Source organism: Falco punctatus, assembly GCF_963210335.1.
Source record: "Falco punctatus genome assembly, chromosome: Z".
In the NCBI taxonomy this organism is placed as follows: domain Eukaryota; kingdom Metazoa; phylum Chordata; class Aves; order Falconiformes; family Falconidae; genus Falco; species Falco punctatus.
In genome coordinates this window covers 16,461,704-16,479,108 of record NC_137586.1, presented here as the reverse complement: position 1 = coordinate 16,479,108, position 17,405 = coordinate 16,461,704, and the positions used below count along the sequence as shown (strand labels likewise).

General features: G+C 43.2%; 1 protein-coding gene across 1 annotated transcript in view; it reads right to left on the bottom strand.

The window, feature by feature from the left end:
- ZNF131 (zinc finger protein 131) overlaps positions 1 to 17,266 on the bottom strand; it is a 33,562-nt gene extending 16,296 nt beyond the window's left edge. The window contains 2 exon segments of the mRNA XM_080372183.1: positions 408 to 546; positions 4,778 to 17,266. Coding sequence (XP_080228309.1) covers positions 408 to 531 — 124 coding nt within the window. The 5' untranslated portion in view covers positions 532 to 546; positions 4,778 to 17,266.
- Positions 17,267 to 17,405: the final 139 nt, after the last annotated feature.

Below are 17,405 nucleotides of genomic sequence, written 5' to 3'. Positions count from 1 at the left end.
GTTTTTGTTAAACACAAGTTTGTACAAGTTCTCTGCATGCAAAACATTCAGCTCAAGTTAGGGAAAAATATGTTAACAATGTTTTGGAAATCCTTAACATGTTAAACGCCACACAGCAGTTTCAAAGTGGGCTTCTGTCTGAAAATATTTAGCCCCTCATTTGGAAAAGCAGAAGCAAAATTATTAATCACTGGATTAATTTATTAATAAAATTATTAATCACTTCTGGAGACTCTCTTCATCCCCAAGATTTAAAATGAAACTCTGCAAGAAACCCACACACTGGGACAGAACCAAGTACTTATTAGCAGCCCTGTTTGACAGCTGACCTGTGACAAACCAAACAGCTTCCCAGCCCAGCCTTCACAATTCTCTATATACCAACTGGTTCTCAGGTGTGTACGTACCATCGACAATCAGAGTGATATCTGTAAACTGATCCTGCTCACGTTGCTCATTTAGTCTATCCAGAATAACTTTATAGTGTTCAGGGAATTCCTGGATACATTCCATCGTTTCTTCAGCTTCCATGGCAAAAGGCCTCGTCTGCAAAAGATGTGGTATGACAGTAAGAATACCGCACCGCTCAGTAAATAGTATGCATAGTCAGGCTGGTATACAAACATGAAGTAACTGGCACTTTTCAGGGACTACGAAACCAATAGAAACACTAAACTGTCTTGGTAACGGGTTTACCTGATTTTAGCTGACAGGTAGGAAATGGTAGGGTTAATGAAAATACAGTCAATGTGGGTAAGTGTATTGCTTTATTCCACAGATTCAGCAGGGACCCACCTTCCTTAAAGAAAATACAGCAGGGATGTAACCTCTCCACAGCAATTCAACACCACAGCAGCATAATATCAGAGTATTTGTAGTTACTTCTTGGAATTCCACCAATCCACTTGGTGGGAGAACAGTTCTTAAAAATGGTCATATTTCAAATGAGATTTTGTGCCTAGTGAACACAAGATGTTTACTTCTTTACAAGATTTTTACTTACAAGATGTAAGGATGTAACAAAGCAGCCCTTTTCAGTCTCTGAGTACATAGGAGTTGCCAGGGGTTTAATGTGCTATCACATTCAAAACTAAAGAGCATCTTATTCACCCAGCCTACTTCTCCCCTGCCAGGTGAAAGAATCTTTGTGAACCTTTTGAAAGAGGCACATACGCTTGTGATCTGATGGCCCTTCCCCCCTTACTTATACAATAAACATAGCTGGGGGTGGGTGTTGCAAAGGGTCTCAGACCTGAAGAGGTTTAGCAGAATTCTGTCTGTGGAGGAAACGCAGATGTTAAGTCTGCTGTTTATGCAAAAGAACCTCAGGAGAGAGCCCCAGTGCCTCAATGAAAGCATTTCACAAATGAAGTCCAGGCAACATGACTTTATATCTGTGCAGTAGCACGCATCTTCAACTCCCATGGCTCAGACCGAGAACGGCGCAGAAAAAGCAAAGATAGCTCAAAGTCACATTAGCACAGAAACATTGCTTGCTTACACAGCCTAATCCACTTTGAAGAACATGGGGTTTCTGACAGGCTTGCCTGAATCTTAAAGGAATTTGAGACATACCCTTCACTATACTGTTATACCTAGTACGGAGAAAAGGAAGGAAGTTAGGAGAGCAGGTAGTATCAAACCAAACATTGACTATAAAGACAGGAATTTCTGGTGTGGCAAAAAAGCAGTTTTCGTCAGGGTGCTGGAAGAAATTAGAGAGCAGGTGCTCCCTGACTTCTGGTGCAGATTCTTTTTGTGTGTGATTGGAATTGGAAAGTCCTGAGTGCAAAATTGGTCCTCGCATGTACTAACCACATCTAAGTCGATGCCACCACGCCTGCTAACTCCCCTGTGCTGCTGTGTAAGTTCTACCTCACTTACAACAAACACACACACAGCTATTTTCCAAGGGAAAAAGAAAACAAAAAAAAGCAAACCACAAACAACCCAAGTGTGGCACCACCTGCTGACTGATGCCCAGCCAGTCCCCAAGCAGTGATCAGCCCCTCCTGGCAAACTCCCCTCAGTTTCTATGCTGAGCATGACGTTCTATGGTATGGAATATCCCTTTGGTTAGTTCAGGTCAGCTGTCCTGGCCCCGCTCCCTCCTGGCTTCTTGTGCACCTGTTCACTAGCAAAGCATGGGAAATGGGAAAGTCTGTGACTTACAGAGTAAGCACTACTTAACACACTGATGTTTTAGTTGTCGCTATCAACACTATTTTCATATTAAATCCAAAACACAGCACTGTACCAGCTACTAAGAAGAAAAGTAACTATCCCAGCTGAAACCAGGATAATAGGGTTTGACAGAAATAGAGTGGAGAACTACCCAGTTATGATAAAAGCAAAGTTATTTTCTTGTGACTAACAGACATCAAGTAAAGGAAACTATGAATTCCTACTTTCACCACAAAACACACTCTTTCTTTCATCTCAGAAAAACTGGCATATGGAGAAATCATTTTGCCAAGGGCATAAAAAAAAAAAAGAGCAGAAGCAACCACTTATGGAAGTCTAGTTCTACCTGCTTGTTCTGGTTTTGGCTGGGACAGACTTAATTTTCTTCACAATAGCTAGTATGGGGCTGTGTTTTGGATCTGTGCTCAAAACAGGTTTGATAACACAGAGATGTCTGCATTACTGCTGAGCAGCACTTACACAGAGACAAGGCCTTTTCTGCCTCTCACCCCACCTGTGAGTAGGCTGGGGGGTGCTCAAGAAGTTGGAAGGGGACGCAGCTGACTCAGACTGACAAAAGGGATACTCCATACCATTGTATGCCACGCTCAGCATATAAGGCTGGGGGAAGAAGGAAGGGGTGGACATTCAGAGTGATGATGTCTGCCTTCCCTAATAACTGTTATGAGTGATGGAGCCCAGCTTTCCTGGAGATGTCTGAACACTCGCTTGCCCATGGGAAGTGGTGAATGAGTTCCTTGTTCTGTTTTGCTTGCGTGCACTGCTTTTGCTTTACCTGTTGAACCGTCTTTGTCTCAACCCATGAGTTTTCTCACATTTACCCTTCCAATTCTCTCTCCCATCTCACTGAAGGGGAGTCAGCGAGCAGCTGCGTGGTGCTTAGTTGCCGGCTGGGATTAAAACATGACACTGCTGTTACAGCTTTGCAAAGATGCTGAAATACCTATCAGGGTCTTAAAAGGAACAGAGAAGATCAGCCTGTGAGGGCAAGAGGGAAGGTGAGGTAGAAGGCAGCAGATGCCTTCAACAACAAAATTTTGACTTTTAACTCTCAGGATTTCCACTTACCCAAATGCAATTTACTTCCAAACGTTTGTAGGGGTATCTTACCAAAACCCTTATCACAATAATAGAGTAACCTGCCCCCGATGAAATCCAAGAAATTTTAAAAAGCCTTTCTCAGAACACTCTAAAAACATGAATGACAAAACATACAGCTTATGATGACTACTTTGTCATGAATTAACACAACTAAAGTGTGAACTTAGCGTGTATGTAAAAGCAGTTGCAGCATTGAGTATTCTCATTTTAAAAACTCACATTGCAGAAAAAAGCCCAATAGAACCATATGTATTCAGTAAGAGCATGACTACTTTGGAGGAAGAACTGAGAGGTACAGTTGAGAAAACCAAGAAGCCGTGCAAGACAGAAGCGAGATCCAAGTTGCCACTTACGAGTAGGCACATGGCCATGTGATGGGAACTGCACTACTTCAGCTGTTTAGACAACTGATGGAAACCAGACTCCTTCAAGGTGTTTACCTTGATTTTCTTGGAAGACCCAGCCAACTACTGACTTAACCTTACCAGCTTGTAACGGGATGCATCTCATGTGATGCACTGCGATCTGTACATCTGTTTTTATCAGTCTACCTCAGTGAAGCCCTATTATCGTTATCCTCCTGGGCTGCCACAGGGACTCCCTGCATTTGAGGCGCTAGACACGTGCTTTCTTTGCCTACGTGGCCGATACAGGAACGCAAGCAGTCAGAGCAGTGTCATGGCAATTCGGATGACCCAGAGAGGCAGAATAAGCGCTGGCCAAACGGCCGCCATCTCGCTGCAGCCATACAGGGGCAGGGGGATCCGAGGGCTGCCTGGCGGGGCACCGCAGCGGTCGCCTCCAGGGCCTCCTCGTGCGCTTCGCCGCGCGCTTTTCCCCAAGCGGGAACAACCGCAGGGCGAGGACGCCCAGCCAGCCCCGGGTCCCCGGCGTCGCTGAGGGGGGCGGCCCCGCCACAGGCCGGGCAGGAGGGGTGAGGGTCCCGCTGCCCTGGGCGGCCGCCCCGCCCGCCCCGCGACTCTGGCGCGCTCCCGCAGGCCCCGCCCCCGCCCAGCCCCGGCTATCGCGCCCCGCGGCGAGCCACGGGCCCCCCGCACCCCAGTCGCGGCCCCATTAGCGGGCGCTGATGGCAGTCAGCAGAGCCCCCACCAATCGTAACGCGGCGGCAGAGCCCGCCCCACGCCGAGGAGCCAATGAGCGGCCGCCGAGTCCCAGGAGCGGGAGAAGACGGAAGGCCTAGCCAGCGCCGAGTGCCCGCCGGGCACGGGCGCTCCGAGAGCGCTGCGAGCGGCCGCCGGCGGGCGAGAACGTCCCATCGGGGCACCCCCCCCGAGGAGCGGGATCGGCCGGTGCCGGCCCGAGCCGCCCGCTCGGCAGCACCGCCGCCTCGTTGGTCCTTATTACGTCATCAAAGCGCGCATTAAATCGATCCTTTTCAATTCCCGGCCGGGTCGCGGCCCGGCGGCGCGGCGCCCCGCGGGGTGGGTAGGTGATTCCGCTAAGTACTCACCGTGAGGAGCCGCTCACCCCGCCGCGCCCGCTCCGCCGTTACCGCTTCCTGCTCACCAGCACGGTGGAAAGCAGGGTGAGCGCCGGCCAATCGCGACTCGCATTCCCGTCCTGCCCCGCGCGAGGGAAGTGACGTACAGGTCACCTTTCACACGGCGGGGCGGGGCAGGGCGGCGCCGTGCGTTCTGGGAGCTGTGGTCGTTGCGCCAGCGCCCGCGCGCCGGTGCTGCCGCTACGAGCCGCGGCTGCGGCGGGGGCTGCCCCGCTCCCCGCCCAGGGCCTGCACCGTCCCGGCGCTGCCGGGCAGCCGGTAGTGCCCGCGCCGGGTGGGGGCGCCGCGGGAGGCGGCGGCTCCGGCGGCCTCCCCGGGCCGGAGCGCTGCCGCGATCCCGGGAGGCGGTGGGAGGCGCCGTGGCGGCCGGCAGGCGCCCGCCCGGGGGCGCTGTAGCGATGGGGAGGCGGCCGGGGCAGTTCCGCCGCGGAGGGGCGCGCGGGGGCGCGTGGCGGTGGAAGGAACGCGCGGGTGGAGCCGTGGTGAGGCCCGGCGGTGTGCGGGGCGAGGCGGGTCGGTGCAGGCGCCCCGCAGCAGGGGGCTGGCGGCCGGCGCGGCCTTTGCTGCCACTGGGGCCGGGAACGCGGGGCGCGGCCTGGCCCTGATGGCGAACGCGCGTTTCCTCTGCCGGGCGCGCTCGGTCCGTGCGTGGCGGCGTTTGGTGCGAGTGACCGCGCTCGGCGTGCGGCTCGCCGGGAAGTTACCGAGCGAGCCCTGCGGTGGCGGCCCACAGGAGCACGGGCACCCCACCTGCCGGGCTGTGTCACCACGGCACTCGGCACCCCTGGGATTCTGCGCCCCTCGCGGAGCCAGCCCCCTCCGTTACACAGCCTCTCTGTCAACGCAGGGCACGCACACCGCGTTGTTCGCCTTTTCCAGTTTAAACAGAGTAGTACGCAAAATAAGCATCATGAAGTGGCGTCTAAAGCTGCACTGAAATACCGCTTAGCAAGGCTACTGTTCCTTTCTGTGGTGCCCAGTTTCCCCCCCTCTAACTTCAAATCCCAACAGATGAAGAAGAAAACGGCCAAGCAGTGCCTAAAAGCTAGAGCACAGCTGCTGAGTGACTTGGCTGAGGCACCTGAAGAAAAGGTAACAAGTGACTGGCCCCTCTGCTACCCTGTCTGGGTGCTGGCAACGTGAAACTCGGGTTCCTCTTCTAGGCCAGAGTATTCAGGGGCATGCCTAGTCAGCCAGCCTTCATGTGTTGTCACCAGATGAAAACATACTCATCCAAATAAACCAGTGTAATAATTTAACTTGTCAAAACAGACAATGATTGTCCCTTTGATGGCCTTAATGTCAATCACGATGACAGAAGAGTTGCCGCATGCGATGGCTATTTGCCCATATAATTAATGTGAATTAACTTTATGAACTCCACTGCTTTTCCCTGGTGCCACATCTACATGACTGGGTTTGCTGTGTTCATCCTCCACTAAGAAGGGTAAATGCCCATGAAGTTAAGGCAGCCATTCAGCATAGAAATCCTGCAACATAAAAAACCCTCATAAGTAATAGACATTCAGTCAAGTTAAAATTAATTGTTACCTAGTCTTTAATACATAAATCCCTAAGAGACTGTGCAGTGTTTTATAATACAGTAATAAAGTTTTTATCAGTATGGATGTTTTCTCATGTAATATAAAAAAGTTTGAAGTTAAGTTTATGTCCTTTTGATTTCTTCATGTTACTGCTTGATAGCCTTGCTAATGTAACAATGCTATTGTTCTTGTTAGTAGTTCTGCTCAGACAATTGTTTTCATTCTAGGAGTTGTCTGCCACACGCGTTCTTGTTTTCTGGTATAGGGCAGTACATGAAGAATGATGATGCATGTTGCATTTAAAAAGTACAAAGGTTCACTTTAAACTGTTACAGGTCTAATTTTTAGTTGAAGAACTGTATCTCCAGTAGCTTGTAATTCAAATTGAAATATTGCTAAAGTTACCACTGCAGGACCAAAATACAATGCAAGAATTAAAAATGTCCGTTCCAGCACCTTCTATCTAGACAGTGTTGGTGGGTTGCTTATTTTTCATTAATTTATGGGTTTTACTGACCATTTGCTTCCCCCCCTGGCATTTTTCATAGTGTTTTTTTCTCTACTTTTTTCCTATTGCTTCACCCATCTCATTGTACTGTCAGGTTAGATGGGAGCTTTTAAATGAATGGTTCCTGATTTGTCCTAACAGCTTTCAAATACAAAATCAGACTGACTGAGCTGTAACTTTTGAGGTTCTCCTTTTCCTCTCTTAGCAATGGGTGTGATGTTTCCCAGCGCTACCTCTACAATTTCTGAGAGTTACGTTACAAAACAAAGCGGTTTAATTCTAAGTCTCAAAATAACCTGGTTTATGGTGCATTTTATTTACATGAAAAAAGTAATGTTATGCAAACGTCCAAACGATCTGTATCCATATCTCTAGTTCAACCTGTACTAGCCATTTGTATCACTAAAATTTCCCAATGTTTTTTTTTTTGCTTGTAAAGAATCACCTCAGTGACACTCTATTCATTAAGATAACCTGATAAGCCTTCTTGACACAACATTCAGCTGAGTTTGGGAGTAATACCAAAGTGTAGATGTTCTCTTTCAGCTCTGGGTTTCTCATGGCAGTCTTGAAGAAGGCAGAGAATATCCAGCCAGAGTGTTGGTAGCCTCTCCCAGGGAGAGCTGTGAAGTAGCAAACAGACAAAAATGAATACTGAACTAATCATAGAAAAGCGTGAATCGTACATTTCCCTTCCTTAATAAAGAAAACTCCTCTTGTGTGAAGAAGTGAAGGAATTAATAAAGTGCAGATGTGAAACCAAGGATTAGAAGGGATGCTTATGTGCAGCATTGAGTAGATAACTATTTTCCAGAAACAGTTGATTCAGATTATAAATGAAGGCCAAAAAGGACCACTAGATTATCTAGTGCAAGACTATCCATTTGGCAGACTGTGACCTACACCCAGCTTGCTGGAGAGTTCTGACTTGCTCCCCAAAGAGTTGAAAGCTGCTTAGTGAACTTGTTACACACCCAGATCTCCTACCACATTGTCCCACATCAGGACCAAATGATTGACCCAAGGAGGTGCAGAATTCAGATGGCTACAATGTGGCCTTTTCTGGTCTCTTCTATTAAAACAAGTCTTATGAAATCAACTGCTTATTCCTGTAGTGATATCAATCATTTGAAGAAATCTTCTCTGTATCAGACGACTCAGCATGCCTCCATTGCACAATGACTTGTTCTGTGCATGAAAGGGCTTTACTGTCATGCCTAGGGCAAACCAGATGTGTGCTGTTATGCAAGAGAAAAACATTTCTGCAGAGCCCTTTTGATAGGTATGCTAATGAAACAATATCCGTGACTGACTGTAAAGTTTTAAAGGAAAATAAATAGGGCTGTGCCTCTGACAGACAACTGCCCTGTTAATCCTCCTCATCTCTTGACTGTTTCAAGAGGGAAAGGGACGATACAAGGAGTTAAAGAACAATAGTGGTAATTGTAAAGTGCAATGTTTGAAAACTGTAATGTGCTGAATTGTGAACTGATACTAACAACCTTTAAACCTTACATCTGTCACACAAAGATGTCAGCTTCTTCCTTTGTTATCTTTATATTTTCAGAGGAAATAGCTAGAACAGGATGTATGTCTGTATCTACTTGGTATTATCTGCTGCCCTACAAGCTCCACACCAACTCTTGTCTACTGTGTACAAGTTTCATATTTTTATGACCCCACAAAGATCAGCTGATTGGCGAAATCAGGGAGATCAGTGTCTGGTGAACACTGCAAGAGGGGATGGTTGAATTCTAGCGTTCTTATCCAAATATTTTCTTTTATATTATTTTGAATATCTGGAAGAAGAGGCAAGTCTAAGAACTTGGTATCTATCAGTTACATAAACCATAGTGACTGGCATTCTACAGAATTCTGAGACGCGTGCCTAGAAGATTTGTATAGTGGCCATTCTATGATTCTATGATACTTTGCTATTTTTTCCTTTTATCCCAGAATGTAGAATCACAGAATTACGGAACCGTAGAATGGGTTGGATTGGAAGGATCTGCCTAGTCCACCTAAGGACCCACCTAAAGGCCACCTAGTCCAGCTCCCAGTATAAATTCAACGGCCTTGGCTAGATCAGTACTTGTCTGGGAAACCTCTTCAGGAAAACCTCTGTTAAAAAAGTTACCTGTATTAGCTGTTTAAATACATATATTATATATACCATGCCATTGTGTGGGTATGCATTGTGTGTCATGAATAAAAATAACATACATACATACATACTGTTTATAAAGATTTCATATGTGCGGATATCGGCTCTTTAGAGGTAACCCAGATTTTCACAAGGAAATCTGTAACCTGATTTGCAAAAAAATATTTTTGTGTGTGTGTGTTTTTTTTGATAAGCAGCAGTGCACATAGCATGTCAGGGCATGAAACACCACGATTTTTCTAGCTTTCTTTAATAATCCACAGAAATCCACAGAGTCTGGAACGGATTAGTGCTAAACTGAAAGAAAAGATTTTGACTTAGTCCACTATTGGTGATATAGTTCCATGTATTACACATGCACAATCATTAACAGATAATTTTAGATTACTCCTTTCAGGCCATGTAATCTCCCTAGAAAACGATAGACCAATGGGACATACTGTTGCTGGGAGAAATTACATCTGACCAATAGGTGCATAAAATGTTCACTATAGAAGAAAGTTTACTTCAGAACCTGCAGACAATCAGGTAAACGTTCTGCATGCAGTTAAGGTTATACTAAAAGCAATACAAAGTTGGAAAGTTGGGCAACCTAGATACAATTCTTGCCAGTACCTATGGGAAAATTACCTTCCTCCAAGAACTTTTTTCTTCCTGGCACAGCCTTCTGTCCATCCATCAAGTGCATCTCCTATTCATGCAAGACCGTATGTGCGATCTGGCGCATTGACTGTAACTGTGCTGGTTACAACAGCAACTTAAGTGCTCCCTTTGCAGATACACAGGTGGAGCAGCTACCAGAGCACATGTCCTACTGAAAGAGCACCTGGCCTCTATCTGTTCTGTCTTTCAAGTTCTTAGGACCAGCCTTATGCGTGATCCACGCTCTAAGGCTCGAGCACTGCCTGAGCCACTGACTGCACAATGTTTTGCCTGAGCAACGGGTAAGTCCTGCATTTGGCTTCAGGACAACTAGACGTCTGAAATCCTGCGTAGTCCTTTAATTATATATTTACTAAACTACCTTGGGCACAGGTCTGTGTTAAAGAACCAACAAAAATTTATCATTAACTTAAAACATTTACAAGCAAGACATCATGAAGTCTTTGCAAAAAGGGAAATATAATTAAAAGCATTTATTGTTAATTATTACTGTTATTGCAGTCATGGGATTACTTATGCATTTAGTTTTATGGTCTGTCTCTCCTGAATGCCTGCTAACTTTGTTGGAGAGAATGTTCTGCAGCTTTATTGCCATGATTTTTAAAGTGCTACAAGTTTTTTTCACTTCACATTCATATTTTGTTTCCTCTTCTTGAGCTCTTACAGGAAATCTGGCAATGATCATGATGCAGGATCAGCATAAATCATTTATTTTTCCTTTTTCTTTTTCTTTTTCTTTGTTTTTGTTTTTTGTTTTTCCTGACAAGAAAGAAGTTCAGAGAAATTCAGCTTGCAGTTTAAAGGGTTGGATAGAACACGGGTGGTCAAAGGCAGGTGTGGGAGCTGCTCAGCTGTTCCACCATGAGACACTGACTCTGGGCTGTACTGCACATACTACCACCTCCTTAAATTCAGTTCTTAAGACTGTTGTATGACTGATATGTAAATAATAACTAGTAAATAATATCAGGCATACACATGAGTAATATTTTGAACATGCCTTCCTGCCAAGAGGTAGCCTTTAAAAAATGAAAATAGAGGTCAGAAGCTACAGATGAGGACTTACCAAAGTAAAATGCCAACCTGGGACTCATGTCTCCTGTTGTTCTACAAAAGTCCTTACAAATAAGCAGCCATGTAAACCTTTATTGACTGGAGAGATGTTGAGGCACAGTGTAATGACTATTTCTTGTCAGGACCAGGACTCACTTTTCAAGCTCCACAAGTTGAGCCAGTGCTTTTGGATTGGGATGAGGAGACTCAGAGTGGGTATTGTTGTTATTGCCTGTAATTAGAGAACATGATATGAAGCCTGCTCAGTGTGAATTCTCGGACAAGCCAAGAGGACCATTCAAACACATGCGAACATATGAAATAATGGCAATTTCGCAGAAGCACGCAATAGCAGCTGCTTGAATTTTGCTAGGCAGAATGTTTCATGTCTTTGCTATTCGCAGTGATGTGGAGTAGCGTGTTGTTCAAGTGACTTCCAAAGGTGTCCTCAGACAAAATGTTGTTGTACCTTCTCTGCTCTCACTTCTCTTTCTCTCAAACACTGAGTTATTTCCTCTGGGTTGCATACCGCACCGTTTATTCTGGAATGCTATTGCAGTTCTACTACTTTGATTTTGACTTGTTCCTCAACCAGGCAAAACCTAGGGGACCAAAACTGTAGGAAAAATAGGAAGATTGCCAGTGTCAAGGTAGGGCTGACATGTTTGTCAGATGTAATGGTTTCCAATCTTTGCTGGCCTGTTGTCAATGTAATACAGAAATAATCTGTATTAAAAAGCTTACTTTGCCTTCATTGTTATCTTAACAGCCGCATCTGTGGAAAATAAAATATAGGACTGTAATATCAGAAGATTGGGGACTTCTGTTATACATATTTCATCTGAAACACACAGAAGAAATATATATTAGTTAATAATCATAATTTTCAGCAAAAATATGAACCCTTCAGAACAGTAAATACTTGGAAATCTGAAGCTAGTAATGATCTCTATTTCCCCCCACCTACACACACCAGTTAATAAAAATTTATGACGGCTACATTGTATACTCTAGTATTAAAGTTATTCCAGCCTATTCAATCAATAAGCACTCAGCACTTCCACAAGGTGTACTGTTACCCAGATGACTATAGGCATACTCATTACATCTGGAGTGTTGGTTGCAGATACCAAGTAGCTGTATGTCAATAACTGGTACTGTAGCTGTTGAACATTTGACAAAGTACTATCTGCCAAAGGCACAACTTGTAAGCCAGTATAGCTTTGTTAGCAGAAGTCAAATATGGCAGGAGCTGAATGCTGATCACAGTTGCTGACTCTTTAAATAACGACACTGGCAACAACAGGACAGGTGTTACTGTAAGATAGCTGCTATAAGCCCTCCTCACATATCAAATGGTGTTTCTTGATACAAATCAGAAAAAGATCTGACTTTTCCAGGTTTCCATCAACATTCAAAATACAGAAGGAGGCAGTCAGTCTGTTCAGGATTTGATTGTTGTGGCCATATGTATCAGCACAGCCCTCACCCTGCTTTTATATAGGACACATTTAATAGAGTTCACTTCTTCCAGCAGTCCTCAGAAGGTCAGTACTACTTTACAGTATTTATCTACAGAGACCACTTGAGGTACTTAAAGTTTGGAGTTCATTATAGTCCTAGGAGGCCCCTTTTTTTGTGAAAATAGTTTTTATTTATGGTGGTAGTAGATGGCTATCAATCTCAGTTTCCTGTGTGCTGCAGCAGCAAAGTATGTTTTGTTAAGTGAAAACCGTCACTTAGACCTGCAAATTGTTTCAGCAGTTCACAAACAATTTGCTACTTAAGAGTGCTTGATGCTGAAACAGCAGCTGCTTTTGAATTTCCAGGATGGACAGAACAGTAAAAAGTGGTTGATTATCCAGTTATACCTTCATTACTGGTGCTGGTGGCACATTCACATACTCTTAGCCTAAGAATGGCATGCACGATTTTTTTTCACAGTTCAGCATTCCAGGACTATGCTATCTGAAAAGAAGTATCATCAACAATCAATCTTCAATGCCATGTATTTGAAGACATAAGTATTTTAGTTTGTAAGACTCCATTCCATGCAGAACAATCTCCATCTTATGCTCAGATATCCAAATTTGTCCCTAAGCTCTCTTAACATCTCTTGCAAGACCATGATGTTTGCAGCCACTGCTGTACTCTTAGGAAAATAAAGCAACATAGGGCCACAACAAGAAATTTAGCAAAAAAATATGCCATCCATTTTTTAATCACAGTTCAACAGTTCTTGAAAGAGAACTTTTTCATCAAATCCCTCTTATTCATTAACTGGACCCTATTTTCACTTCAGTTTTCATGTATTTTACAACAGATAAATAAAGAACAGACTTGAACTTCCTGTAGGGTTCACTGTATATTGTCACAGAATCCCATGTCCTGTGCTGTCATAAATTCCATTCCATGGCTAGGGTTCAGTGCAGTGAACTATGCTTGGATGACCTGTTATAAAACATTAACAAGGTCTTGCTTGTACAGACATTTCTGGTGAGGAGCCTTTAATGTCACCAGGAATGAACTGCTGTGGATTTAGCTGATTAATCATTTTCTTCCATATCTCCTAAGGAGAGTTATTGGGTATAAAGACTTTAATTGGAATTGCAGGTATTGCTGATGATACTTCTGAAGTTATGATTGCAGTTACGCTCTCTTGAAGGCCTGATCTGTTATCATAAACAAAACTGTCTGAATATAGAAAAATCAATGGGTTTGTTTAATTTTCTTTGTATTCATTGGCCTAGATCCCTAATTGCTTTTGTTATGCATTGACTCAGTGCACTGTATTGGAAAACCTAAAGCTGCCTGCCGAATTCCTGGTGCAACAGCATCATTCCTGTAGAAAAAGGATCACTGATCATTGTGTAGGATATGAGATCCATAGATACTCTGCTTTGGGCATTGCATGATTACATTTGCTTCTTCATGATTTACTATCCCAAACAGCAGGACCCTAAGCAGAGTCAACACCAAACTGAAGGAATTTTCAGTTACTTCTGCAGTGGACTGCCAGGTATTACTAAATATGCTGAAAAATACAGAAGTACAGAAGATGTTGTACTATGATCTTCTTAACAACCTCTTGGGTATCCTGAGGTAATCTGTCCGTTCTTCAAGTGATAAGGGAACCATTGGGTTTAGGCCCACTGAGGTGATGTGGAAAGCTTGCAGGCTGATAGAATTATTGCAGGATATTGCAGCCAATAAGGAACTCGGAACACATGTAGGCATTCAGCAACTATGGTCAGTTTGCATTTGTAATCTGTGCAATGATTATAATTTAGGTCATGTCTGATAAAGATTTTCCTTGCTAATTACAGTCTGCTACAGATAGGTTCAAGTAGAGAAAGATACTTCATTATTATAATAGAAATTCCAAAAAGAAGACCAAAACATTTATCTACTGGATCAGAGCTCTTTTAAGTCTAATTTTGTTTTTAAGTAGACAATTGCATGTATCAGTTATTCCTTCATTCACTGAAACAAGCTCCACGCCTGTATCAGAGGATGTCAGGTTTTGTTGCTTCCTTTGAATCCTGATGAGTATGCATTTAGTTATCTTATGCTGCTCAGGATGTCACATGAGAGGAGCATGAGACCAGTATTGCACCATCCTTCTTTCTGGAGTTACTTTAATGAACTTGTGGTTCTAATTATTTGGCTAAATTTACTGTAATGCGTCTTCTTAGCCTTCACTTAAATTACCATTTATTTTCAGGATTTAATCAAGAGTTTAAGGCCTCATGAACAAATGCAAATCTGTTTATGTAAGCCTTAAGTAAACCTCAACAGCCAGTTTTTGTTGCAATTTATTTCATTATAAAGTATGCGTAACTCCACTGAGTTGACACAGTTACACTGCTATAAAATGAGAAGACATAGGAAGAATCAGTTGAGACTTACATTCTCCAATGGACTTTGAATTCCCTGTTTGTAACACAAGAGCAAAAAAGACACTGAAGTCCTAAGGTCTCATGATAGAATTTATGCTGGATCCATGCTCTGCCTCTGTCCTCTCATTATTTGCATGTTGCAAATCACTACAGCAGACTTTACCAGAATATAATTACTGACAGCCTCATAATTTCATGTCCATTTGAGATTTTTTTTAAAGAAATGTTTACATTACCAATCTAGATAACAGAAATAACAAACAACAGTTAATTTCCAAAGACACTGGTATTTTTGTGCTGTGATTCTTTGAAAAGTTTGAAACATGTCAAAATAGGGGATAGTTTATGTTCTGTAAGAAGGGAAGGAAGGTATTTCCACCAGGACCATTATTCCCTCCAAATATGAAAGAAAATTAGTGGAAACAGGGTGATAATTATAAAAATTACTGTTTGAAACTGAAGGCTTGTCCAAACTAGAGTTCATAACCACCTCCTGCAGTGAGATTGGAACATACTCAACAACTAAGCAAATACTTTCAGTGGAAAGCAAAATTAAGTTTTAAGACAATTATTTCTTTAAAAGCTATGGACAAAGGGCTACAGGGGCCTATGAATTCAAGGGGGATTAATATAATAAATGGAATGGTGAGATTTTAGTCTGTAAATGTAACAATTATTAACATCTTTATGCTACCATTTGTAAAAAAAATGGAAATGCTTTTTTTCCAGTCAGAAAGGGTAATGGTTCAGACTGAAGGTTAAACATATTTAAGATTTATACCTTTCTGAAACAACTGAATTAGATCTATCTAAACCCACAGCCAACACTGTAATATTCCCTACTACTTGCTTTAAGGCAAAGGAATATCTTTTCTCAATAAACCTTGAGGCAGAACAATGATCTCAGTTAAGGTGAATGTTATGAAAAAAGATGCTTGTGGCTTATCACTATGAAGGTAGTTAAGCTTGCCTTAATATTATAAAGGTTGTAATATATATTTATAATAATATTATAATATCTGTATATATGTAATATAATAAAAAATAATACAATAAATACTATTTATTTGGCACAGTGATAATTGCTAACTGTTGCTTCTCATTTCTCCGTGAGGGAACTGAGGGTCTACAGGTGTTTCTGCATACTATATGGGAGGAAATGCTAACTTCTCAGCAGTGGCCACGGTACATTTCCACCCTCAATGTGCTTTCCGTAGTAAGGTAGCTGTTTTATAAGTTAGCTGCTTCAGCTCCATTTACTTTCTCTGGACACTTTATTCTTCAGCACGTGTGAGCTGCTAGTCTCAGCAGCGCTCGGTGCCATTACACATAGCTTACAGGCTCAGCACTGTAATCAAGCCCTGTGCACATCCCTCTCCACAAAGCTGGAAAAGAAATGGGAATGCAATATTGCTCTTTATTTGGTAGTATCTCCACCTGTGTTGCAATAACTGGCAAGAGACCAACTGTCAATCACTACTGAGCTGCATTTTATTTCTCTCCCTTTTAACAGATCTGTACCCTTTCCATTTCATTTTGGCTGCTTCAGTGCTCACTTAGGAATTGACACATGATGCATGCTGAATAGTTAACTTCCAGCCAACCTTGCAGGGCTTTATTACCCCTGAAAATCAACACCCTATACTGAAGCAGGAGGCCCAGCAAATAATCTATCATTTGGAAGAGTAAAGGACATCATCACAATTATGGGGCCTTGGTCCCAACCCAGCACAGAACACAAGGATGTATTTCCCTAACAATATAAGGAATGCAAGCACATTCAACTTTTTTTTTTTTTTAAAAAAAGTTAGTCCCAGTCTGATGTCTGTCTATTTTCTGCATTGTGTCCTCCAAGACTATTTAATAAAACTTCTTTCCATTGCCTTGAGCACAGGACTTCAACAGGATAAATCCCAAGGTCAGCAGTTCCATTTCTCACACCAGAAGCACAAGGCTCATCAGTGCAGGAGACAGTCTCAGGCCATAGAACTAAGCAATATAAGTCACATCACCTTAAACTCTGAGTGCACACCCAAGTTTTTAAACATTTATTTCTCAATAAACACACATGCCACCTACATTGAAGGAAACCAACCTCAAGCAAACTGCTGTCAAAATAAAACACACTATGCTTAAACAGTTCTCTCACTGAGGAAAGAGAGTGAGGAAACAGTTTAACCTGGATGTCCGCAGCTACGTCAGTGATGATAGCGTTTAGAAAACAACAGAGTAATAGAGTTAAGTGGCTATTGCCAGTTGGTAGAGCTTCATGGCTTTCATGTAGCTACCTCAATCTAAATGGCTGAAGATCTGGGCTTTAACCTCCAGCAGAAATTGATAAACTGACAGGTTCTACAGAAACCAGTTTTAAAGCTGAGTGACATAATCGAGAGCAGCTGGGCAAAAGGAGCTTTGTACTGCACATGCCCTCAGACAGGGTACACCATTCTCTAAGGCAGAGCTCAGATAAAGCATAAGACAGAAAAACCTGCTTGCTCAGCATTTCTGTAAATAGAGAAGGACCTTCCCCCTCTCGCTGTGGTTACCGCTGTGTTCAGAAAATAATGACTCTTTGGCCCACCCCTGTTCCTCTGACTGTACCACTACCTCCGGCTGACTGGGGTGACTGAGAAACTTTGTAACCTGATATTCAAAGTCATTGTATTACAAATACCTTCTATTTTGCACGATAAATGGTTTCCCCTCCGTATTAGTTAATGGAGAAATATTTTGGCTACTTTTGCCG